General features: G+C 35.2%; 1 protein-coding gene across 1 annotated transcript; it reads right to left on the bottom strand.

Annotated features, from left to right (window-relative positions):
* Positions 1-771: 771 nt before the first annotated feature.
* Positions 772-20,701, bottom strand: GCC2 (GRIP and coiled-coil domain-containing protein 2). Its single transcript, XM_012939778.3, has 8 exons — positions 20,535-20,701; positions 15,464-17,237; positions 13,833-14,095; positions 12,394-12,585; positions 11,535-11,676; positions 8,952-9,125; positions 6,555-6,788; positions 772-4,129 (listed from the first exon to the last, which is right to left on the bottom strand). The coding sequence occupies exons 2-8, from the start codon at positions 17,222-17,224 to the stop codon at positions 3,779-3,781; spliced, it is 3,117 nt and encodes a 1,038-aa protein (XP_012795232.1). The 5' UTR covers positions 17,225-17,237; positions 20,535-20,701; the 3' UTR covers positions 772-3,778.
* Positions 20,702-26,757: the final 6,056 nt, after the last annotated feature.

The raw sequence follows: 26,757 nt of genomic DNA, 5'->3' as shown, positions 1-26,757 counted from the left end.
AAATCTATACTGTGCTAATCCAATCATATTTGGATGTTGACCTTAGTCAATAGAATGAGTTAGTTAAATGAAAATCATGTGAAAAGTTCATGCATTGTGAACTTAGTGTTAGTAATATAACCAAAATTCTTAGGATATTGGTTTTCGGCTATTCAATTGGTATTCATTTCAGGCATGTAAATGGAGTACAATGCCTAAGTTATGCGTAAATAATTTAGGCAGACGCATTGTTCCACGTGTTGTAAAACTTGGAATAGCGTTCACTTGTCTGGATAGAATATTTTTAGGTATTGATACTAATAACAATTGGTTATTTTGTTGTTAACGAATATAGCAAATCTTCAATTCCATTGTTTACTATAAAACAATATACACTGAAAGCACTCCAAAAAGGATCTTTGGTCTATTATATTTGAGTAAATTGACACTATGGATCATTGTCGAGCTATCCGTTGAATGGAAATTGCCACATCAACCTCCTCGATCATGACAAAGCGTATGGCAGTGTGGATAGAAGAATATTACGGAACCTTCTTCGACACTATGGTGTACCTAAGAAGATCAACATCATACGGAATTTATACGGTGGACTACACTGCAAAGTCGTGCATGGAGGACAGCTTACAGATGCATTCCAAATGAAGAGCGGTGTCAGAAAGGCTGCCTACTTTCATCTTTTCTTTTCTGATTGTTGACGGAATTATTAGGACATTTGTATATCAGAAGAAGCACGGAATACAATGGACTGCTTGGACACAACTAGACAATATGGACTTTGCAGACGCTCTGTCCCTTCTATCCCATATACAGCGACAAATGCAGGTGTCGACAGCCAGTGTATCAGCAGCCTCTGCGGTAATAGGCCTCAACGCACACGAGCGAGAAAGTAAGATCGTGAAATACAACACAGCACCAACCCAATCACACTTGATAGAGAAGCTCTGCAAGGGATGTAAAGTTTTATGTACCTGGACAGCATCCCTACATTTGAAGAATATATAAAACTAAAAACAACTGTTGGCCGACATCAAAGTCAGTACCTGCAATATCGACGTCAACACAGTTTTATTGTACGGGGCTGAAACGTGGAGAACTACTACAAACCAGAAAAAACGTACAAGTATTTCTAAACAATTGTCTAAGCAAGGTACTCAATTTCCGTTGGTCGGATATCACCAGCAACCACCTACTATGAGAACAAGTTAACTTCCAGCTGAAAAAAATAGGCAAAGACGTTCGAGGTGGATAGGACATACATTACGGAAATTAAGCTGGATTATGAGGCAAGCCCTAACTTAGAACCCTGAAGGGAAAAAGAAAATGTGGAAGACCAAAGACAATGTTGTACCAAAATTCGAGGCAAACGTCAAAAGAATAAATAGCAACTGGAAAGGACTGCCCAGGACAGAGTTCTATGGATAATGCTGGTGAGCAACCTATGCTCCACTAGTGGTAACAGGCGTAGGCAAGTATATTTGAGTAAAGTACATAGGGTGGTCAGGCCACTGATTTGTCGTTCCATATTTCCCTAATACACTAGGCTACAATGAACATTCAATTTTTAAGTGGCTGCTGTACGATTTATTTTGATTACAGACAGTTTATTCGGGCACTTCTCGTACTAATGTTGAGCCAATCTATGTGAAGCTTTAGTAAAATTTATACAGTATTAGCAAATGATTATAGTCATTTCGAAAAAAGGCGGAACAGACATCAACCGGTAGTGGAAAATGCGACAAATTAGTAACAGACGTAATGAGGTTATAGTAATTTCTACCTAGTAGTCAAACGAAATCAGGCCACACACGTTGAACTGAGTTTACCTGCATAACTAAGTACATAGCTGACAGTTAATATGCATAAAAGTGATATGTATTTTTCTGAATAAGTATTTTAGCCTTCTTGTCGTTTTTCAAGCTGAACCAATGGGACCTATTCTTATAATCCTGGACTACTGGGGATGGTACTTTCAAATTTACTACGCTAAATTCGCACGTTTTTCGAATGATAACGCAAATTAGGATCGCCAACTTTGACAGGTTATAGATTATTATATTCAGGGTGATCAGAATACTCCGATTCCTAAATCTTTCCAAACAATCCAGTCAGTTACTTGAATATAATTCTACTACTATCCTTAAAAATAACCAAAATTAGATTGCATGGACCTGGTAACTCGTGGGGCTTCAGTAGTTAAGGTTCCTGACTAATTTCCGACTTATTAAGTGGATCAGCAGTCATCGACCAGGAAGGATAGTCTGATTGACGCTTCTCGTAGGTGCAACAGATCAGTTGAACTGTTCCTTGAAAACACTCCCTATCAAACAAGATGTTGCTAACTAGTGTCCCACTAACTTCACAAATTGTTTCACGCCAGACTTGTTGCCGATTGTTCGAGTGAGCTCAAACAACTCCGTACAGTAACAAATGCAGTTGCTGCTTCGAAGCTGTTAGCACGCTTACACTACCCGGTTTCTCGGCTGTTCGCCAACTTCATAAAGTTCCGTCACGTAGAAATCTGCGTGTCATCAAACTGGAGGTTCGTCGGAGTGGATGGGCGAGCTTGCAAAAACCTAGGACTTATGAACGGGTTTTTTGAACTGCAAGCGACTTGGCTTTATGAAGACGCACAATGCTTATCCATACTCTTCCGCGAACTGACTGCTAGTCTTGAACCTTACACTGATATCCGGTTGTAACAGAAGTTACAGTCAATTTACTGGTATCAGTCAGTTCAAGACCAGACGTTTGCTGGGCACTAAAGTCCAGGTTAAGCTTGGTGCAAACCGGAGCATGATCCAGTTCCGGATAGTTATTCCAAAAAGATTGACGGTTTCGTACACAACTACCCCAGAGGTAGGCGAACCTGGTGAGATCATTCTGAATTCCGGCCTGAGTTGCTAACAGGACGCTAGACAGCACATTGAGGGTGATTACACAAGGAGATGGTCTCAGCCGCAAACAGAGTGTAGTCCGACCAGGAGAGGGTCACCGTTATCTGACCTGTGAACATCAAGCACTCGTTGACCACGCAAGCTACTTTCCCGTAGTTAGGTGCCCGATCTGCAAATTTAAATCTGCGTTTAGCACTAGAAATATCGACTTGAAGCACTTTATTGAGAAGACCATTTATTTGTTAGTAGAACTCATCCAAACTACAACTCATTAACGTAAAACATCGTACTCTAACTTCACTCGTATTAGAGTAAAAAGTCAATTACCACAATTGGAGAATATAAAGGGAAACACTTGTTACGTTTAAGATTTTGTTATGCAGCGACACTGTGAAGGTATTTTTTGTCAGTTATCCTAAAAATTAAGTGCCGAATGTGAATTGAGTAAGATATATTTCGTGTAACATAATGCAATTATATTTTCGTTAAGGAATTTATGCTCCACAACTTTTGAAAAAACCAATTTTTAAGAGTGAAAGTGAAGAAAACACTTCTCATTTCTCAAAGTGTTAAGATAATAATGCATACATGTGAAAAATAGTTTAGATAAATAGAGAATGTATCACACTAACTGCTTTTAACTTTAAAAAATAACCAAACAGAGTTAATCAAAGTGATGTGATATAACAACAAGAATGGTATAATGATCACAATTACAAAATCATAGATTAAATATTCGGAGTTGATTTGATCTTTAAATATTTTTCTGATAGGGAGATATTACACAACCAGTAAATTAAAAATTTGTCACTAAGAATACACATTTATCACAGAAGGTTATTTTGAAAGCAATATTGCACGCTTCCCTTCTTAAATATTGTTCTTTACTGACGCCAAACTGCAGAGATATAACTACTCCAATTGGAAGAGAGATTTTGTTGCTGATTAGATGTAGAACAAGTAACACTGTGATTTAAACCCTCTTCTAATAATTTAAACTCGTCTGATTTCAAAGAAAGAAATGTAGCCAACGCACGCATGAGATGATTACGTTCTGAAGATTGTTTGGGTAGTGTTATAAATTTCAGTAAGATGTCTTTCAAATGTTCAACAAGTACACTAGTGTTACTATGAAGAGAGTTGTTCAATTCCAAGATATCTTGATTTTCTGTACATTGTACTTTTAATGTTGGATTGGAATTATTTTCAAGACGTCGAATTTCTTCTTTTAACACCTAAATTAAATAAAAATCAGCTATATAGTTGAAGTTAATAATGATTAGTGAATTGTCGATTACTAGTTAATATGACAGTTATTTGAAACAATAATCGATATTAGTTAATAGAATATTGAGAATAAAAGCAATCTAGAGTAAATTAATGGTCATAATATGGATTTATTTATGAAGGCCAATTTCGTCTACAAACTGACCTACATTGAATAGTTGAAATTCTTTAATTCATAACAGTTGAATCTGAACAACTGTCATATCTCCCTCCACCTAGTTAATCTATTAGATAAATAACACATATAGGAATATGAACCGATAGTTGCTGAGCACTTTCAAGTTTTTAGATTGAAATAGTTAATCTTTTAATGGTCATTATTACAAACTTAATTCACTCATAATTTAAAAATTACATTATTACTATTAAAAGGCATATAATCGTGAAGTTATTATAGTATCTAACTACGTGAAGAGCAGATTTTAAGCAGTTACATAAAAACACTAAAGGATTCATATCCACAAAGGTTAGTAAACGTTTTGGTAAAAAGTAATCAACAGAATACACCCATTAAGAAATTAAATAAGAAAGATTAGTACAGCGAAGAGTTCTCTTTTCTGCGAATTCATTTTCAAAGCTGTACAATCGCAAATACATATATGCAGTCACAACTCCGTGATGTTACGTTTTTATCCGTTATAGTTATTGCTACCGCCACCAATCGAAAATTTATCAGTGATCTGTTGTGTTTAGAAGCTACTGTGATAAGTATTGAGGCAGATATTCACTAGTTAAGAAGCTGTTGATATCATTGTTGCTTTCACGTTAAACTAAGGGTAAGTTTAGATATATTAAGTTTTTGAAAACAATCTTGACATTTTCCTCTAAAAAAGGGAAAAATATTGAAGTTATCCTTTTGATGAAGCGACAACTGCCACACTGGAATCATCATGGTCGGAGTATACACATTCACTTGATGAGCAACTAACGCCCTACACTCTTCTTCAAAGGCAACTGATGAAAAAATGGTTAATTTTTTCATCGGTGAGTTGGTGTCAAATTTTCTCGTGTTATGCAATACCGTTCTTATTCCCAAATACTATTCTCTGGATGGAGTGATAAAAGCAAACAGTCAAAATCAACTATTTGCTGAGTTGGTGTTACAAAAGTACCACGTAGATGTTGTCTTATCATCTTAGCCAGTCATATGATAATTTACGCACGCAGCTGATGAACTGATAATTATTTTCGACAAGAAACAGATTGTATTGTGTGATTATACTCATACCCAATAGTGACAATGGTTTTGAAGGTTGTGTAGTTTGGACTGTTCACGTCAAGTGACCCAATTCGGAGTGAGAGAACCTTTATTTACAATAGAGACAGTAGAACACCTCGTATATATCTAGGGATTGTTTTAAACGGTTGTATAGTAACAGCCAAATTGAAAAATGCTGATCCTTTAAGTTTCAGTGAAAACATTTGTTCGATCGAAGGACAACAAAGTTGTTGCGAGTGCTGTGAAATATGTTACTTTTGGTAGATCCATAGATAACGGTTTTTTTTACAGATGTTGCAAGATACTTCACAAAAATCGATTGTTAAAACTTACATTTACATTCTAAATGAAAACCAGTAAATTTTTCATTTGATCAATACTAAGATATTATCTTGAATGAAATGTAGAGAATATTTTTAAGTAATGAACTGTGAAATAGTTAGCCACCTGTCAGTGATTTGATTATAATACAAACTTGATGTTAGTAATGAATTTAGACTGGTTGAATTATATCCACAAAGTGAATGAATACAGTTGCCAAATATGAAATACCGAAACAGTTTAAATTGTAACTCATAGATGGAACAGTTGTACTTATGATCTTCTCAAGTCAATTACAAAATTTAATATTTCTCAGAGTTAACTATTCCAGTAATAGAAAGCTATAGTTTATACCAAGATAGAGTACCAATATGAAAAGAACTGTGAAGTTACTTAGTCTACAATTGTGTCAGTCAGAGTTATATGAAGAGCACGCGTAGTGATAAAATTCGAAGCCTACAATCAGTTTTCCAAATTTACCAAATTCTACGCTTTGCTGTGGGGATTATTATTGTAGTCGCATTTTTTAATGGAAGTACTTACATTGTTGGGTATCATTTTTATTACACAAAATACTTCTGTGTATCGAATATAAAGAAACTTAGCGTATATTAATTTTACAAGTATAAATATACTCTATGAGAGGGCAATTTCACGTTTAAGAACCAGAAACCATCCAAGCTTTTTACAGTATGAACAGTAGAGTTCAATCATGTGTAACAACCATACAAATACCAAGAACCCTTTCCGAATATTTGTTCTATGAAAATGTGTTATATTAATTAATTCTTTAAAATATAACAATAATATGTAATATGCAATACCATACTCACTTTGTTTTGCTCAAATAAACGAGTTACATTTGTTTCACTTTCACTTAACAATTCAGAAAGATATTCAACTCGACGTTGTTGATTGGTTAAAGCAGACTGTAAACCAGCTAATTGATTAGGTTGAACATTACGAACTTCTTGAAATGATTTAACAGAATGCTGAGATGACATATTTTCAGATGGTGAATATTGATTGGGATGATTAAGAAGTTGTTCCAAAGTAGGTATGGTGATCTGAAGAAAAGACAATTGGTCGAAAAACAGTCCAATGTGTTTTACAATAGATCAAACCCGATATATATAAAAAATCATAAACAATCGTCAAGTTACTAGTGAATTTGTTATTTTGCCTTAAAGTATGAGTTTGTTACTGTATAATGGTTTGGGTTAATTTCCATCGGTTGTCAGCTAATTGTAAGCATAATGACCATGGCCAGATTAATCGTGAAAACTATACAATCTAAACCTCAATATCAATCAATCTGTAATTGTACCAAACAAATAGGTGCCAGCCACAGGATATGTTAAGAGTTGCTAATACAATGATTATATCGGCTTTTTTAAAACTCTACTCTTGAATTACTCAACCAAGTGTACAATTTAAATCTAGCCCAATAAATCGCATTCTTATCAGAATGGAAGTTTGTGGAGATTGTAGTAGCTTAATGGTTGAATTCATGACTCCATTTAAGCTTATTCTTAAAGTTAAATAGAATAACTCAACAAAAGTGAGCATTTATTCATCATATCAACTGCTGGTAACTAGGGTAGAGAATAATTAGGTGTATTACAAGTGAGTTGTGAATCACTGTTCGTTCAGTCGAAACTCAAGAGGTGATATTACGCGATTGCCAAGTTGGAAATAGATAGGGGGGGCATTTGAATTTGCAGACATGTGGTTGAAGGTTTAGATGTTAGAAAAACTAAGCTACTGTTCATAGCTAAACATTTGTATGATACTAAATGCAATATACGGAAATATAATGATTTTGGTAACTAATAGTTTTCGATATCTGTTCGTTAGCCAATGAAACTATTTATAGTATCATTTCTCGCACAATTACAGGGAAATAAATTGATTAAAAAGTAGAAGCTGAACCTTAAAGTCCATTGGCTTACAAAAACCTAGACAGAAAGAATAAAAAAGAATAGACGATAAATGCGACAAAGTTTGAAAAAGACGTTAAATTCAATTTTTGTGTACTGATTAGGTATAGAGTAGCTAGTTATTAGGAAAAATAGTAAAAAGTAAACGAATGTTAGGATAAAAAGTAATTACTAGATAAAAGTTCCATTATAGACAAGACACAACCAAATACAAAAGCGTTTAAGTATAGTTTAAATAAAAACCGTAAAAGGAAAATGTAACGAGATGAAAAGCAAAAGAGTGGAGAAATATTCCTTATTTAAATACTTAGATAGTAAATTTAAACCCCATCAACAATCAATATACACATCCATTTAGGATTCTTACAACTTCGAATGAAAAACATTCGAATTAATTACATTAGAGAACGAAACTATAGTAAGCAATGATGTTGTATATTTAAGTGTCTAAAGTTCGTAAATAGTCTACCGAAAAATGATGTTTATTAAACACTATAAAATTCTAAAAACTGTTTAAACTTTTTTTTTCACATGTAGAAAAAGCTCATATAAACAAAAATACGGAATAGCATTGAGATCCCCTGTATCCCTCTCCCATTATTACAAATTAACATAATATAGAAAATAATAGGAGTTTGTCACACGACCCCAGGCCGTAAAATATCTTAAATATTATTGGAGTAGGCTCAACATTAAGAAAAATTGTTTTTGTACACATAAATCGGGGTTTGAATTCCCCGACAGCCAAGGCTTCTATAAACCTGAGAAACCGTTCTTTGCAATTCCTATGCGACGTTTAAAAAGCTGTGTTAATGTAAATTCTTTGACACATTTTAACTGTGTTTTGATACGTTTTGATAGTCTTCTAATTCTTACGTTTATTCGGAAGCTATCTACATACCCTTATTTGTATTATTCGATAATTGCTCCCTATTTACCCACACAAACATGTGGACTGGTAAATGAAGCAGGATGCGATATAATCGTTTGTGAAATGTTCAAGCCTATATGGAATAATGGGGTTAGTTTTTCCAATCATAATCAATTTGCCAGAGTAGTATGTCTAGGTAGACTCAAGAGCGTACATAATATCATGGTATATACGAGGAAGAAAATAATAAACGATTGCTCTTTTTAGATACGTTTGAGCTGGCGCCATCTTATGTTGGTTATGTCCGATTGGGAGAGAAGTTTATCAATCCAGAAAAACTTGAGCTATAGAGCAAGCTACTTTTATACTTTGTAACTGATACTTAGTTATGCAATAATGTAATACAATAAATAACTCACTCGATGTACAGACTTCTTATAGTTTTCTTCATCTGCCAATGAATAATGCTCACTTCCACTGTGACTTAGAGAGCAATTCCTAATTGCATGATCCGATTCCGAATCAGATTCCACGGGGGAAATCATGGAATTATCGGCTCCATCTCCTTGAACTCTTTTATGGTGAGAGTTTGCCTGAAAAAATTTCATGAAAAACTAATTCTTTTATATTATTTGACATGAACGCAACTAAGTTCCTCATCTTACACAATTACAGGAACAGTATGTAATCATGGAACTTCTTAAAACAGTGATCTAACTATAAAGGATTGATGTTATGCACTGAATCAGACAGGTCTACTACAGTTGCTTAATTTTAGCCCTAATTGTTGCAGAACAATGATACTTTACTGTGAATCATAGTAATATATGAGTTGCTTCTATGCTCTCAGTAGTATATGTACTCTACAATCCGACTAATATTCAACTTGTAGCTGCTATTTATCATGATCATTACACTATTCCTCTAGTTTCCCACACCTATTTTTGATAGTACTGTGATGTGTGCTACTTATACGGATAGATATAAGTAGTATGTAGCAGGGTTTGAAAATCGAATTCCTACTGGCATAAAAGGAAAACAAGAAAACAAAAACAGAGAGCAATCGGAGTAACAACATGAACGACACAACGATGGAATTTGTAAGGGATAACTCAAGGAAGATATGCAAACGGTATATTTAATGTATTGGTTTCATATTCTGCAGTGTGTAATTTTGGATGGCATAACTAGTTTTCGCTTGTTCACGTTTTCATCCTTTACAATTTGTGTCGCTGTTTCTACATAGAATGAAGATGCTGTAACCATCGAAGTCTAAGGAAGGGGATGTACAGACTTTCCTGAAGAAGTGTGCGGATGTTGCGGGGTTGGTGGGGGTTGGGGAGCCCAAGGTGAATATGGTGATGCTGGAGACGCTGCCGGGAGGCAGGACAAAGGCAATGTATACCAACACAGAGAATGCCGACGGGAAAATGGAGTGAGGGGCCGTAACAGAGCGGTTGGTTACAGATGTTGAAAGTCCAGCGGACTGGCAGGAGGCGTTGCAGCAGGAGTCTAGACCGGCAAAGTTGATGGTGGATGGTGACCTACTAGTGTTGGCAGTGGAGTGATCCTAGCAGCGCACGACGCGAAAACCTAGTTTAGTGATATTATAGACCGCTTTAAACTGAAGACCATGGAACGGTATCTCAACTTACAAGTAACTAGTTCAAAGTCGAGTGTTCTGATTAAAAGCCACTGCTTCGAAACAATACAGTAATAAATAGATATGATAATGCCACAAAACTGACCAATTTCCTGCTCTTTTCAAACAGTTCGATGTGTTGAACATAGAAGTTTTGACAATGACAGAGGAATTAGAGCGAGTAAAGTTTATCAAATGAGTAGATATTCAGAAACAAAAAGTCGAAGACAAAGATAAGCGCATTTATAATCTTACCTTAATTTAGATTCTGAGAACAAATGCGTTTATTTATCACCTATGCAAACCGTATTTATTGGTGTGGAGAGATTTATCTAAATTATCTAATCTATTCGCCATTGTTCAAATATGTGGTTTACTTGAGACTGTCTAAAGGTTTATTTCATAAGTCGTTTTTTATTCTCGTACCGTAACATGGATGATGGAATGAATGTAACAACCAGATAAGGTGTCGTTATTATATACAGAAGTTTCCAAATATATCTTACTTTTTCCAAAGATATGAGGCTTTAAAATAGCGAAGCACTAGTAGAATACATTATGTAAACATTGTAATTATGAATCTGCTTTAGTTATTTTAAAGATAGCTGTTCAAGAAATTAAGTCATAGACACAAGACTCCTGATTAGTATTCTACCAAACAACATATTCCCCTATATTCTAAAACTTATGAAAAATGGATATTGTAAGATATACTATTGATTTGTTTCTGTTTTGCACCTTGTGTTGATATACTTCTGTTCTCTTGATGTAATGAAAGAGAGCACAATTTGAGACGATCGAAAGCATTCAAATACAAAATTTCAGAACGTCTTAGTAAAATCTGAGAACCATATAGTGAATACTTCAATCGCAAAATGTCGATCAACCGTCTCAGACTTAACCGTTATTTCATTTCCACACCAATCATTCTCTTTTCTTTGATCTTCTTGACCTTCTGACGCCAGCCATTTCACTTTCGATTGATGATACATTAGTAGCACACACCACGTTAGTATAAGTAGCATGAAAATTTTGAATACTTAAAATAACATTAAACTGCTTTTTAACTCTCAGTAACAAAGACAGACAAAGCTATATGTCAATGAGCTGCCACAAACTAGCACGAAAAAGATAATTGATATAAATAGCAAGAATAAACGATGGATCAAAGAAGTATGTATGAAATCAACATCAATCAGTTACATTAAAGCTGTCGAAACAGAAAATACACCAACAATGATGTATATTCTTGACAGAGGTGTACTATGAACTGAGATTACTAGTGAAAAACTATTTACTATATTTAATGTCAAGTTATAATGTTTGTTACTAAATAGTACTGGAGGACCAAAACACTTACGCTTAAAGGATTCAAATTATCAGGTATTGAGAAATTCCGTCGATGACCATAGGCCTGTTCGTACCTGTACGAGTTTTGAGTGGGTGAATGGTTTGTGTGAATGATACTGGCTAATTTTGTCTCCCATAATTCTCTTTCTTGACTAAAATAAAAAACAACAACAATGAAGCTGTTTAATTGATGGTGGAATGGCCAGACGATTCTCCTCTTTCTGTATGTTTGGTTTCAAGTCGATTGCATATATTATGCATCTATGCTAGGCTTCTTCGACACTACGGCGTGCCTGAGAAGATAGTTAACATTATACAGAATTCTTATGATGGATTAAACTGCGAAATCGTGCATGGAGGACAGCTCACATACTCGTTCGAAGTAAGAACCGGTGTCAGGCAAGGTTGCTTACTCTCACCATTTCTCTTTCTCCTGGTGACCGACGGGATCATGAAGACGTCAACATCTTGGGGGAAGCATGGGATAGCTAGGATGCAGCTGGACGATCTAGGAGAAGACGACCAGTGTAGCAGCAGCTTCAGCAGCAGTAGGTCTCAACACACACAAAGGGAAAAGCAAGATTCTCCGATACAACACAGCATTCACCAATCGAATCACACTTGACGGAGATGCTATGGAATATGTAACAACGTTTACATCATTGATGAACACAGTGGTAGGGATATAGCTTGTACCCTATTATTCAAAATTCAATATTGAATAAGGGGAACAACTAAACGTACAAGAGACTAAAGTAAGTCAAAATGAACGAGGATTTTTTGAAGTGAGAACTCATAATGTAATATCTACAAAATGAAATGAAGCTTACCAAATTTACATTAGATAAACATAGTAAAAAATTTCTCACCGCAATTCACTTTCATATTTTTGAGTTTGCAGCATAAGTCGTTCTTCATAATGACGTAGTTGACTAGTATACTTTTGTTCTAGTTCTTTAAATTCAGCAGAAAGACGATTTTCACATTGTTGAGTTATTGACATTAGTTGGTCCTCTAAGGATTGCTTTTGTTTTTGAGATTGGCATAACAGTTCAGTGTGTCTGTGAAAAAAATACATAGTTCTTACATTGTTCATAAGTAACTCGACCGTAGTACGGTTTTGAGCCATAAATTTATGAATAGGTAAACTTTATTTTGTTTACTCAGTTTCTAATTCGTACTTCGTCATTTCTCAATCTATCTTGGTGATAAACCTGACAAACGGACTACTGATAAATGTATTCACTGATTTTTTTCTGTACCTTGATACATACTTAAAGCTCTATAGAAGTACATACTTTCAGAAATTCTCAAAATGAACTTCTGGAAATATCTGATTTTGGATGAGTGATTATCTTGCTTGATTCAAAATAAATTATAAAATCAGTATTAGGTCGTAGAGATTGTTAGCTTTTGACTGAGATCATGAATCGATCAATGTTATAAAAGTAGAGAAAAACAGCTGTCCAGTGCTTCGTGATTTTCGATGGATTTAGAATTTAGGTTGGTTTGTGATATCAACAAGAAAACCTAGTAATTTACAAATATTTAAAATCAAATAGTGCTGGAAAATAAAACAATAAAAGGTCAAGAGATAGAGTTATGTCATTTATACTGATCGATCACTGAGTAATGACCAGTGTCGTGTTTTTAATCCTTGGTGCTGATTGAACTCATTCAATCAAATGCAATATGATTACTGGTTTAATTGACTTGATATCATAAGTGCTATCGTCAGATATGAGACAGATGAATCCCCTTTTCATTTTCCCATAGATCTTGAGTTCCATACATACCTTCTTTTCGGATCATATTTTGAATGTTTAATTCTTCTCACTATCTTTTATAATATAACTATTTCAACTCCTTTGTTATTGATCTTGTTAATTTGGTCTCATTGGACGAACTTAATTAGGTCAATATACATTTGCATTAGGTTATACGTTAATAATGGCTGACTGACTACTGATACCTGGGTGTTAAGTGATTCGAGATAATCGGCAAGAATCCCTATACCTTAGTTTTTAGTTAGCAGTCATCAGCAAGACGTGTCTACAACCTTTAGTGAATTGATACTCATTGTACGATTTGAACCCGTATTACTTAGTTTCACTGTGACAGACGTTACTAATGAGACAGATATTTGGGTCGCAATTGGCCTAATATAGAATCGTGATATTTACACCGACTGATTACTGAGTCTAAACGAATGTGATGTTTACTTAGTTCTTGATACAGATCGAATACCATCGATTAATTAGTGTATATTTGTTTAGTACGTATTTGGAAATAATAAAAATGTATTTACCTTGTTTTCACTTCGATCAATTCTTTCTTTAACAAATCACATTCTGATTGTGCTAAGGACGCATGCAATTCAGCCTCTTTCATACGATTTTGTACGTCAAAAAGATTGTGTTTCATAGATTCTAATTCATTTGAATAATAAAATGATCTGCTTTCGAAATCAGATTGGTTAGTATTCACCCCTTCACAATTAGGACTATTATTAGTATCCGTTGTGTTCACCTGATTGGTTAGAGTGCGTACGTTACATAGAGCAAGTTGAGCCTTAGATTAAAAAAAGTTTGAAGTGAAAAAAATCTTTCAAATAATACGATCGATTAAATAAATTAACACAACTTTAGTATATATATAATCTACAAAACCTTAATTTTCCGACACATCGACGAATAGTATTTCAATATTTAGAGTTAATAATGAAAATTAGCCCAATCTAATGTGAAGAAATTAAAAATGAATGACTTTTATTGGGTCGAAAATACATTCCAACTTCATTTGTAGTAAATTACAGATATTTTACCATAAAAAAGGATCCTGTTATCGGCCATATAGTTTCCCAATAAAAGAGCTGTCCAGTAACGTCATTCACCTTTCTTTGTACCCACCTATTACTGGCTCACTTAGTGGACATAAGAGAGATGTAACAAACGCTCACAGTTTACTATCATGTATAGATTATCAGTCAAGCTTACAAAGTTTGTGAGTCTCCAATTAGTGGGTATAACAGTGTTAATGGAATATAGATTGGATTAAAAGATGTCTCGTGATGAATTGTATCGGAGTACGCTGATTGGCCATTTATAAGCCAGTGAGAGCCAGTGGACAAATGAAAACTCTAGAATCTTCCCGTGTACAATTATGAGTATATTAGGGTTTTTCTTATTATGGTTCTTACTCATATTCAACCTTATTTGATTGGAATATAATTACATGCCTGTTCAACCGTGTTCTGATTTTGAGTGAAATAGTGTCCGAAAAATAAGCGATAAGAGTGGCTGGGTCTTAATAAGAGAGTTCACAACAAACGGAGACAATAATAATCACCGAACACAATCTTTCTTTTATATATTACTACTTTTGAAGTGATTACTTCTATAAATTTGGTGTTCATCTTGTTGTGCTATGAGGTGTGGTAACTTGGACCGATGAATATATATGCCTGGTCCTATGTTGTAGCTGACCGACTAAAACATACAAAAACCATTTATTTGACTTCTTCCCACTAGTGAATCATAATTCGCTGTCCGTCATGTTGGACAAGCGTAAATATTATCATGTGTGACTATGAGTTGTAGTCCTTTCGTTATTAGTATGAGGTTAATATGACGTAAAACGTTTGTTTGATTATGAAATGAGATGCAAGTACATTCACCTAAAAATTTTGAAATGTAAGGACATCATCAAGGAGCTAATCAATCTAGTCCGATAAGTGGTAAGTTACAAGGTAAAACAAAGTTTCAGAGTGGTAGATAAGTGAGAGGAATCACTTATGATACAGTCATGCACGGAAGATTGACATTTCTCCCTCTTCTAAGCAAAATTATCATATTCAACTTATCAATCACTAAATCATATTTATATACCAAATACTAGAGTTACGAAGAGTTTTTTTAATTTATTAGGATTATTATTTACCTTAACTTTGTATGCATTATATTCGTTTTGTAACTTTTGAAGTCGATCCAGTGCTAAACATTTATCATTTTGGAGATTTTCACATAAGACATGTTGTTGAGTTAATTCACTACGCAATTGTGTCAGACTACACACCAAATTTTCTTTCTCCTTTTCAGTATTAGATAATTTTTCAGTCAGACGATTCAATTCTTGATTATTTTCAACATTTACAGATTGACTTTTTTGGAATTCTAAAAGTTTCTTCTGTTGTTCAGTTGCATCTAATTTAACTTTAACTAAAAGATTTTTCATACGATGTAGTTTTTCATCAGAATTTTTTAGTTGACTTTTTAGATCTGAAATTAGATTCTCAGAGATTAGAATCTTTTTATTCGCATTAATTAATTCAGATTCTGTACTTTTCAATTTATCCAACGGCAGTTTCTCTTGTTCAATATTTGTTTCATTATAGTCAGTCGGAATGCATGCATTGGACGATGTAATACACTTATTATTGAATGTGTAATAGTGTTTAATAGTTTGTTTCAATTCATCAAGGAAATCGCTTAAACTCTTTGCAACTTTACTAACAGTATCATCTTGAAAATTATCACAAATAAAATAATCCACATTCAAATTACATTGTTTATTGTTGTTTACTTCTTGATGGTATTTAATCAACGGTAATAAAAAAGAATCATATAATAAACTTTTCAACTTAACAAATGATTGTGTCATATCCAATGAATTATCATTATATTTTGTTTGTAATTGTAATAATTTAGCATTATACACTTCATTTATATGAGTAACTGAAGTAAGCTTATTTGATAGTTGATTAAATGAAGATTCAGCATATTCAACACTATGTTTTAACTCATTTACTCTTTGCTCTAAAATATGTAATTCTTCACCACACACATCATCTGAATGAACATGTTTTAATTCATTTGAAAGTTTGTTATGGCGAGAATTTCGTTCTTCTTTTTGCTTAGTAAAAGACTGTTTTAATGAGTGAGAATATTGATTTAAATCTGTTGGTAGAATTCGACAAAAATTTTCAAGCTTTATTATTTCACTTTTTGATGAGGAATGATTAAAAGGTACATGATAATTATCAGTTGAACAGAGATCGATCTCTTCTAATAATCTGTTACATTCAGTAAATACCAATTTTAATTCATCTTTTGATAGATTACTTCTATTGTCGAGCTTTAATGACTGTAATGCAGTGTTAAACTGTTGTAACAATGGTGAATCCTTACCATCAAAATTATTTAAGTTGTCTACTTGTGTTGCAACGCATAGACAGCTAACAGGAACTGTAGTTGTTTCATTTAAACAGGGTACATGTAGATGTTTGTCAGAACTCTGCAATGAATCCTTAGAGGACGTCTCATAAGAAGAAGAGGCTGAAATTATACAAACAGGAATTTTAGTTACATATTCAGTCGTCTTATCATCAATATCGTTGGTTGACACACGGAAATTCCTTTTATGTTCATTAAATACAGCGTTTTCTACCGATGTATTTACAAGCTCTGATGGTAGTGCCTCATTCATGAAAGTGGATTCATTTAAAAATTCAGAAGTATAACACGATTTATCAAATTTTTCAACGGTTCCACCACTTTCTTGATGAGTCCTGGTATGCAGTGACTTTAGATATTCCAATTCTGATTTGATTTTTGTGTTAACTTTTCTCTCTTTTACCACAAGAGCTTTTAACTTGGTCACTTTCTCCTGCTCTGCATCAAGCAATGCTTTTAGGTCATCCATTTGATTAGCAGATCTGGAAAACAACAAACTAGAGCAAATACACAAAGACAATGAATCTTCATATAAAAAGTAATTATGTTGAACTTACTGCAGTAAAATAAAAGGAAATTTACCCAAGCTTAGTATGTTTTAGTCATAACAAAAAAACTGGATGAACTGACCATTTAACAGGCAACACAGTTTAAACATGTGATCTATCGCTGGTTGTGTGTATAAGTGATCGGATAAACCATAACTCATCTAGAATTAACAGGGTCAACAGTCAAGTGTTCACATCAACCTATATTCGACAACATAATATGAATTACTAAAATTTAACTACATTTTTCATTTATATGACAGTACTGTGAACTGATTAATGAAAAAGCGATGGTTACCAGCACAAGTTGTATGACAATCAACGAGTATAAACTAATACTATTGTAGTTACGGGTGACCCACAGTCTAAAAACAGAGTTGTGAAAACGAGGATGTCAACAACTAGAAGAAATCTGGTTACGAAAGTTTTTTCCATACACAAATCAACATACGCTACTAGTCCAACTTTCATTAGAACCCTAATAGTCACACTTGTTGTAACGTTTTATTAGAAGAGGAGAAAATATCCGTGTTCACTAAAGTGAGACATATAAATAAAAGGTTGGGGAAAAGTCCCCAGTAGATAACACTCAACAAGTACATCTATGTTGTACAAACGAATGAAAGGATAAATTAGAAAGATGGGAATAATTCGGGTACCTTACATGAGACAAACGGGAAACCATATTGAAATGAATGAAACAAAAAGATGAAGGCGAGAAAAACGTGTGGAAGATAAGGTTCTATTAACTGATTTTAAGGAATCGATAGAGATGAATTCGAATAGTATAAATACGAACTTCAAAAATGTTTAATATCTTAGCCCGAACATAATGAAATTTAGGAATAAAAAAACTGAGAGCAGGTCAAAGGCCATATCCAAGACATTTGGATGTCCAGTATATTCTACTAAATACGCATTAGAGTACATATTGTAAGTGATTATGTTCATTGAGTTGATGTCAGGTATTGCTGAGGACAGAAATTTAATAAAAACGAACCAGTGGTTAGAGACCTTGTATGAAATGGTTAAAAATCGTTCTCTAAAACCCAAATGAATCCATTCCTTGTCTTCCCCCAGATTTCGAGCTTTTGAATTGCTCATAAACTTCTTGCTTTTATCTCACTAATTTATATCTTCTTGAATCATGTCTTAGATGCCTGATCTTTTCTATTACCACGCATACTGATACTAGCGCTATTATCCTGAGATTAGGGCTGACAATCTCATCCCTCTGTGATCATGGGGTAAGGCAACTTGAACTGATTTACATATGTACAAGGGTTTACGTTGCGACTGACTGAGATTTCGTGACCTAGTGATATTAATGGGTGAGCTAAAACCATCTATTTTAGCTTTGACCGAAACTTGGTTAGTATATGACTATAAAATAACTTCAAAACCATTAGGTTACACCTACGTAATAAGTGATAGGAACAGATGTTCCAACCGAGGTGGTGTGTTACCATACACTAAGGATAGTTTGGATATACACTTCTTTGTTTGTGAGTCTCATGAAGGTGGAAATTATAAAGTCACTAGTTGTGGAATTACTTTTAAAACTGTACATTTATTATCGACATATCAATGCATTCACTCCCCATTACCAGTGAATTTTCCTGCGGTGGGGTTCGATTTCTTTCTCAAGTTCATCTCTTGATATAGAAGAACAACGTTTTGGGACGTCTCTGGGAATCTTGGATCTATTGTTTCCCTAATTTCGCCAATGCTTGTATGTATTCTTAGTCTTACAGCAAATAGATATGAACTGTTTGAGCCACTGGAGATGAAGAGGTCCCAAAATCTTCCTAAAACTGAGATGTTTCATGATATCGTTCTTTCTCCATGATGGACAGTTGGTCGGTCAACTTAGAATTATGTGTGATATAAAGAGGAATGATACGGAGCTAAACGTACTTTTAGACTAAAATAATGCTTCCTCAAAGGAAGAATTAGTATCAAGTGACCAGTCCATTAATAAAGTACACTCCTTCATGGATATGTTTAATCGCCACACATTCGGGCGAGGTTTAAATCGGTCATGAACTACATCAACGACTCTGAACCCGGGTAGTAGCATAAACAAAATAAGATAGAGACAATCGATGACAGTATTTAAAATACCACTGATAAAGTGATTTATACTAAGGCTCAATTAATAAGGTCCTAACTCGTCGTGACTTCCATTGTACAACATACACTATTTCGGCACATATACCAGCCACTAATTTACCAGACAAGTTACACTTTCCAGTTTAATTGGCGGTCACTAGGTTCAGCAATTGGGCAAATCTCATGAGATCCGCAGTTGAGTGGAATCTCCTGGGAGCTAAAAGTATCATTGTCATGTTTACTCTAGCACTGAAAACAGTTCGTACTAGTGCTACTAGCATTTGACCATAGGCATCTTAGGAATATCGCTCGCATCTGCGGGGATCACCGGGTAAGTAACAGTGAGGTTAGACGCAGGGTATTAGGGAATGATGGTAAATCAGTTGATGAGGTTGTGAATTTCCATTGACCGAGATGGTTGGGCCACGTATTACATATGCCTGGACACCGATTACCATGATGTGCAATGCTAACCGGTGTTGGGGATGGTTAGGAGAATTTACGGGCGGCCAAACCAAAACGTGGCATCAGTCCATAAAGTCACTAACTTCTGGTCTGAGCCATGTTGGTAGATGCAGACTACTTGGTTGGGATCCGCACAATGGCGTCGGTGTATACACTATCTTTCCTTAATCTATGAAATTAAAATCGCCTCACATCTTTCTTCCTGTACTATATCCTTACATAAAACCTTCCCATTATTAGTTACATCAGTGAGTTAATTGCCTCTATGAATCCAGTGTTCGTCTTGCCGGTGTGTCAACTGACTGACCGAGTCCATACTAGTACTGTGAATATTAGTTGGTAGTCATATAGGCCTTGGTTAAAACTTAATAAGATCAACTATTATATTGGCATTTACTAACTGCCTAATTTTCAAACCGACATCCAGAACATATCATTCGTCATTCTGTGAAGATTTACTAGCTGGAATATACTATAAAATACCACCCCACCTATAACTGTAATTATAAGTGTTCTAGAATACCCAACCTAGAGCTTGACGCTTCTGAAACCATTCATGTTCATCAAGTGATTGTCAAATGGGACTGTCAGAACCCATGGCACTGCATATTAAAACCATTCACAATAGTTCATGTTTCACCAGTATTAACATACCTTACTACGATTAATGCATAGAGATCTCACAACTAAGCAAACTATACTAGGATTAACAAATCAACGACTAATCAGATCTTATCTTTTCGCAAAACATGATTTTCCTCTTCACTTAATCCACCAGCATAGTGTGTGTGCAACTATAGTTTAAAATATGCCAACAGAATACAATATACAATACGGATTGACTTTCTAATGTACATCAATAACATTATAAACAACATGACTTATTGATGAAGTGATTATTTTACCAAGAAAGTATTACTACTACATGCAATAAAAAACATATAAGAAACATATGCACGAAGGCTATAAGAGAAGACAGAATTCAGTATCAGATAAAGCTTATGGATAAATTTATCTCCAATCCGAAAAGTTTATTCCACTATGTAGCCTGTCTTCGTCAAACCAAAAATGGAGTTTCGCAACTGCTAAGTCTCAATGGCCCGACCAATAACGACGGCGAGGCCGCTAACCTTTTGGCTGAACAATACTCTCGGAAATTTCAACCGACCCACATTAACTATAGTGATGACAGCTTCATCTGCAACTTCACAGGACTTTCTGTAGTGAACCTGAGAGCTGACTTAGTGTTCCGGAAACTGCAGCACCCAAGAAAAGGCACTTCTCATGGCCCAGATATAGTTCACTCTGCTGTACTGAGGGAAGCAGTTCCAATCATGTCAACACCGCTTAACGTGGTGTTCTCACACTCGTTCAGCCGAGGCAAACTACCGGAAATTTCGAAGCTGGCTCACATCACACCAATTTTCAAAGGAGGTCGACGCAGAGAAACTTCAGGTTACCGATCGGTGGACCTTCCCTCTTTACCTTCAAAAATTATGGGGTCCCTGATATGCGACGGTATACATGACTATTTACTGTCCTTAAATTTTTTCTCACCCCAACATCATGGTTTCAGGAAGGGCTACTCTTGTATAACTAACCTACTGACTGAGGTGGACAGATGGACAAGCATCCTTGATCGCAAGGGGAAGGCCGATATCATTTACCTTGATTTCTCAAAAGCTTTTGATAGGGTTGACCATATATATCTTATCAATAAGCTCAAACGATTGGGCATCAAACCACCTCTAATTGATTGGCTCACTTCATATCTGAAAAATCGATATTTTAAGGTCAGGATTAACTTCAATTTCTCTCAGGCTGTGGAATGTCCTAGCGGGATTCCACAGAGCTCAGTACTACGACCTCTTCTCTTCTTGATTTATGTGAGTTATCTTCCACAACAGGTACAGTCAGACATTACTTTTTGTTGATTGGAGGCGCTCTTCATTAGGTTTGAATTTGAGTCCTTGAAATGATTTCGTGGCCTGCCGTTGATTGGTACGGCCCAGAACATCGCGACACGCCGAAGTTAGTGCTCCATAAATCCATTTCCAGCTGTTCTTCATAGTGGCTTCCTCTTCTATAAGTACATCTTGTAAAACTTGGAACCTGTTAGTGTGAGTTATCTTGAATTCGACGAGTTTTGTTAGTATGTCGAAGGAAAGCTATACTAAACCTTTTGGATGCTGTTTCTCCAGTTGTCCAGTGCTTCTTTAATTCAGTTTCATCTTGGCCACAGTCAGGTGATAACCTGAAGCTGTTTCAACCGCCTCCCCTGGTTCTCACGTCTTCCACTGACTCGATTTTTTTACTGATGCAAATATGATATACCTGGTTCTCTGTGGTGTGATCCAGTGAGGTCAATGTAGCTTTGTGTATGCGTTTGTCAGGAAATATTGTGCCATCTATAACCATGTTGTTGAATGCACATAGATTTGCGAATTTCTCCCAGTTTTCGTTCGTTCCTTCCAATCCATGTCGTCTCATGACATCTCTATACCCCAAGTTGTTCATTCCGACCTTCGTGTTTAGGTCTCCCATGAGGATAGTCAGGTCTTTTCCTGAGCACGTCTCTATGAGCGCTTACAGCATCTCGTAGAACTGACCTTTATCGTCTTCTCTGTTATCATTGGTTGATACATAACATCGGATAACATTCATTGTGATTTTTCTATGTTTTGAAGTATGCTTTGACAATTCTGAGTTTATGAGATTCCCGTCCTATAAATTCGTTTCGTGCTTCTTTGGACAAGATGAAAGATCCCCTGAATGTGTGGAGCATTTTCTTTTTCATAACCGGAGTTCAGCAGCATCTCTTCCGAATCTATCGTTTTCTGTCCGTCTTTGGCCCAATAAGTTTCCTTTGTTTCGAAAACTGTAAAGTTGTGCTTTCCCATTTCCATAGATATCTGACTGATACTTCTGTTCCCTCACATTTCATCTATCTATGTTGATTGTCGTTCTGATTGTTAGAAGGGTAATCAGTTTCATGACTCGAAAAATTTCGGCTTTCATCATGAGGCTCCATAATTCTTCTGAATGAACATCGTTGAAATCGATCGACAGAGTCTTATTGGTTTAATTGTTTTTGTCCGGTTAACGTCTTTCAGCACGTTTGTGTTCTACAGAATGGAGTTGCCGATCCCACGTCTAACCCTTCACCTATACCCATGCTTAGGAACTGCAGTAACCCCAGAATAACTTTAAACGAAGTTACATGATCTCTATTTTGCTAACATTACTACTTACAAATCCCAAGGGTTTTCACTGAAGCAGAAGTGGGATTCCATCACTTCCGTAACCTCCGATGCAGCCGGAACTAAATGTTTTGTTAGACTATTAAAGATGCAAGATGTCATTAACATATGTAAGGATATCAGCTCGTTTGCAGTACTTAGTAAGTGTGGAATATCTTGAATTCCCAAATATTCTCCCGTTCGTTTTTTGGTGATTGATTGCTGCACTCAAGAGAGAATTTTAACCGTAGATTTCACTTTGCACACTAACCTTTCCTACATAATTATTTTTCACCATACATCTCATAGTACAGTACACGGACGTTCATAGCAGACAGAAATTTGTGACATCAGATGCCTTATCTAAAATTCTTTATGAAACGGAGAACATCAACCAGTATGATGGCCGGCGGGCACACTGACTTCACAAGTTATACTATGTACTACCACCAATTTAATTTAACAATGTATGGAGATAATCTCCTACAAATCATTATATAGCACTCATCTATAAATTAAAGAAATCATTAGAAGTTTCCAGTGCTATCGCCATCAGGCAGTAGATTCTGTAAATTATAGATCCATATCACTTGGAAGTTCGCAAGTGTTTTTATGTGCGATTTTCTCATTTCTCCTCTCAATTAGTAAACTTATGGGATTTAGTACTTTGGTGGTTGCTGACGAACTTGTTTGTTCTACCAGAATTTTTGGACGTGATATAATGTTGACTCGTCATAACATAAATTCTCAGTGTGTATGGTCTGTGTCAAAGTCAGGAAGTTGTTTTCTTAAACCTGACGTTTGCTGTGAAATGGATTTTCTTTTCACTAGGAACCTTTGACATGTCAATAAAATCTTACTAATAGAGTAATGTATGTATGACAAAAAGATGAAAGGGGTCCTCGCAGTAACCAAACCAGCATGGCTAACTCATTTTTTTTCTACAATTTTATACCCTCTCATATCTTTTGATTTGCTTTTAGCCCTTACTTCTTTAAACCATTAGTTATTTTCATAGCAGTGTGATATACTATATGGACATCTAACCCATAAAACAAACTTTTCAACTATCTGATTTGCTTGTAACATGGACCTAGTAGAGACAGTGTATTCCAACTATGGACTTTGATTAAAGCAGTATTCATACTTACCACAAACGTAAGAGAGCCTAACATCACAGAAGGAGGGAGGGTGGCGTTACTGACCAGCAAACATGATGGTGGGGAGATAAATTCAATCCACCCATGTCTGTAGGGCAGAACATTTTGTTTAACTACGGCTCCTTATGGTTTAGTGGGATGTTACGAAGTTATGGTATTGGTGCTGATTTATCACGCAAAATACCTCATTAAATCGTGTTACGAACGTTGAATTGGTTTCACTTCCTACCCAGTAATCCTATTACAAACAAACTAGACAATTCGCGAATATACGAAGCCTACTCAAGACCCTATAATACCTGAAAAAAATAATAATACAAAAAGGGGCTCTAATAGCTTCGATAAAAAAGGAAGACAGCCAATTGCATATCACAATACTGTTTCTAGCACTATATTTTATTTTATAATCACACATAATCCCATACTCTCAGCTCCTTTCCGAATCGCCTCCATTTGTCAGTTGTATGCCCACTCACACCTTGTTAACACTTATTTTCCTTAACCTATTAAAATGCTCTTTCTTAACAAATACCCTAATAAAAGAAAATTAGACTGAGTAATCATACCTTAAACATTTCTTCATGAATATTGACTATTCTGCCTCTCGTCCTTTCTTTTACTTGCTCCTTCTTTCAGCCCCCTTGTGATATGGAACGAAAGATTTCATCCTGCACCATCCTCAAAGCCTTAGACATTCCAAAGGGACATAAGGTTGCGACATTTAGAAGCTCCCATCTTCAATGAACCTAACCTTGACTATCAGTTGCACATTCGCAACGCAACTTTCGTGAAGCGCGCCAACTGTAGTACTGATTAAAACCATCTACATTCATATCTTATAAATTATCAACCCAGCTATGTAATTTACTACAGTGAATATTGTATCATTTGTATCAATTTGATCTTGCCTGTAAACTGGCATGCCTCATGTGACAAACTGTTATTTGAGAATAAAATTATTATTATTATTATTATTATTATAAGAATGAATATCAGCTATTGCCAGATGCTTACGAAGTCTTCATAATAATCCAAAGTGGCACAAAATACACAAACCCAAAATACGGCCATTTGAGATTATTTTGCCCCTTTCGACAGACCAGTAACTCCAACTTACATTCTCTCCTGATTCTATGATCACTTAGTTTGATAGGCTGACTAAAAGCTACCTTATTTTCTAATCTTATGTTGAACGCTGAAGCTTAACTGCCTTTTTCGCATTTCAAATTTATCGATAGGCTTGTCGTTACTTTTACCACAAAGTTTGTTATCTCTTCGGGTGCCCTGCCGAAACTGACAAGAAATAGGTTCAAAATAGCTAAAGAGATCTGAACACACAGCATCCTTTCTATCTAGACGTAAAAATTAAGTGGATATCTGAAGTGGTGAGTCCCTTTTGATAAATTTAGGCAATGTTATAACAAGACGAAGATTATCACAACTATGTAGTAGATTAACGCGATAAATTTCAAACAATCTGATCACGCACATACTTGTTGAGAACATTTATATGTAAAAATAAAAGGTCAAATAGACTGGAAATGGAGGGTAAGAAGGGACAAAGGAAATGAAGAAAATAATATGGAAAACAAATTGAAGCCTTATGACTGTGAATAATAAGCTAATAATACCAGGGTAGTTTTGAGACGAGAACAAAGTGTGTCCGAAAATATAAAGAGGGTTTGAATTTTCGTATGGCTAAGGCCTCAGTAAACCTCAGTACATATCCTTTACACTTTCGTACATCATCACGAAGGCCGTGTTAGGATCAATCTTATGACGTATTTCAACTATGTATTTGTCAGTAAAGGATGATGGACGCTTATCATATATTCTCATTGAGTCATCTGATTAAATAAAAATATCCTTCCCAAAACAAGCACAAATTCTCCGAGCGTCCAAAGTTTCTTTTCTAGGAATATAATTGGACACGAAGACAATGTTAACTGAGTTTGGAACAAGGTTTAGAGAAGTATATTGAGTAAATGATTTAGAGTAATGTATCTCAATATTTACAGTGTTAATCCATTACGTGAGACGCATGGCACTTGAAGCATTCAACGAAATTATCGACCATATTAGCTATGCTAGATAAATACTATCTGGATCGGATATGTGCCCGGTAATATACCAGATAAATTATCTTTCACGACGACTCCTCAGCATCAGAGTTATACGTTACGATAACTTTGGCTACTATTAAGATGTATCATCCTCGGACTGTTATGCGAATATCCAATAAATATTTTGATGAAAATGATTCGCTATTGTCAAATTTTGACGTTTCCGAATCCTATTCATATTTTTTGGTAGTTCAACAATCTAAAACTACCAGGAGACAAATCAAGACACAGGTCCTAATGCTTTATGATCAGAATAAAATTGGTTACAAATCTCCGCAAATAAACGTTATGAATGAACTATATATGTATATATAAGCGTTAGGCTACAGAATCTCGCAGGCTTCAGTCAAATGTC

This window comes from Schistosoma haematobium, chromosome ZW (genome assembly GCF_000699445.3).
Source record: "Schistosoma haematobium chromosome ZW, whole genome shotgun sequence".
In the NCBI taxonomy this organism is placed as follows: domain Eukaryota; kingdom Metazoa; phylum Platyhelminthes; class Trematoda; order Strigeidida; family Schistosomatidae; genus Schistosoma; species Schistosoma haematobium.
This window is presented reverse-complemented; position numbering and strand designations above follow the sequence as displayed.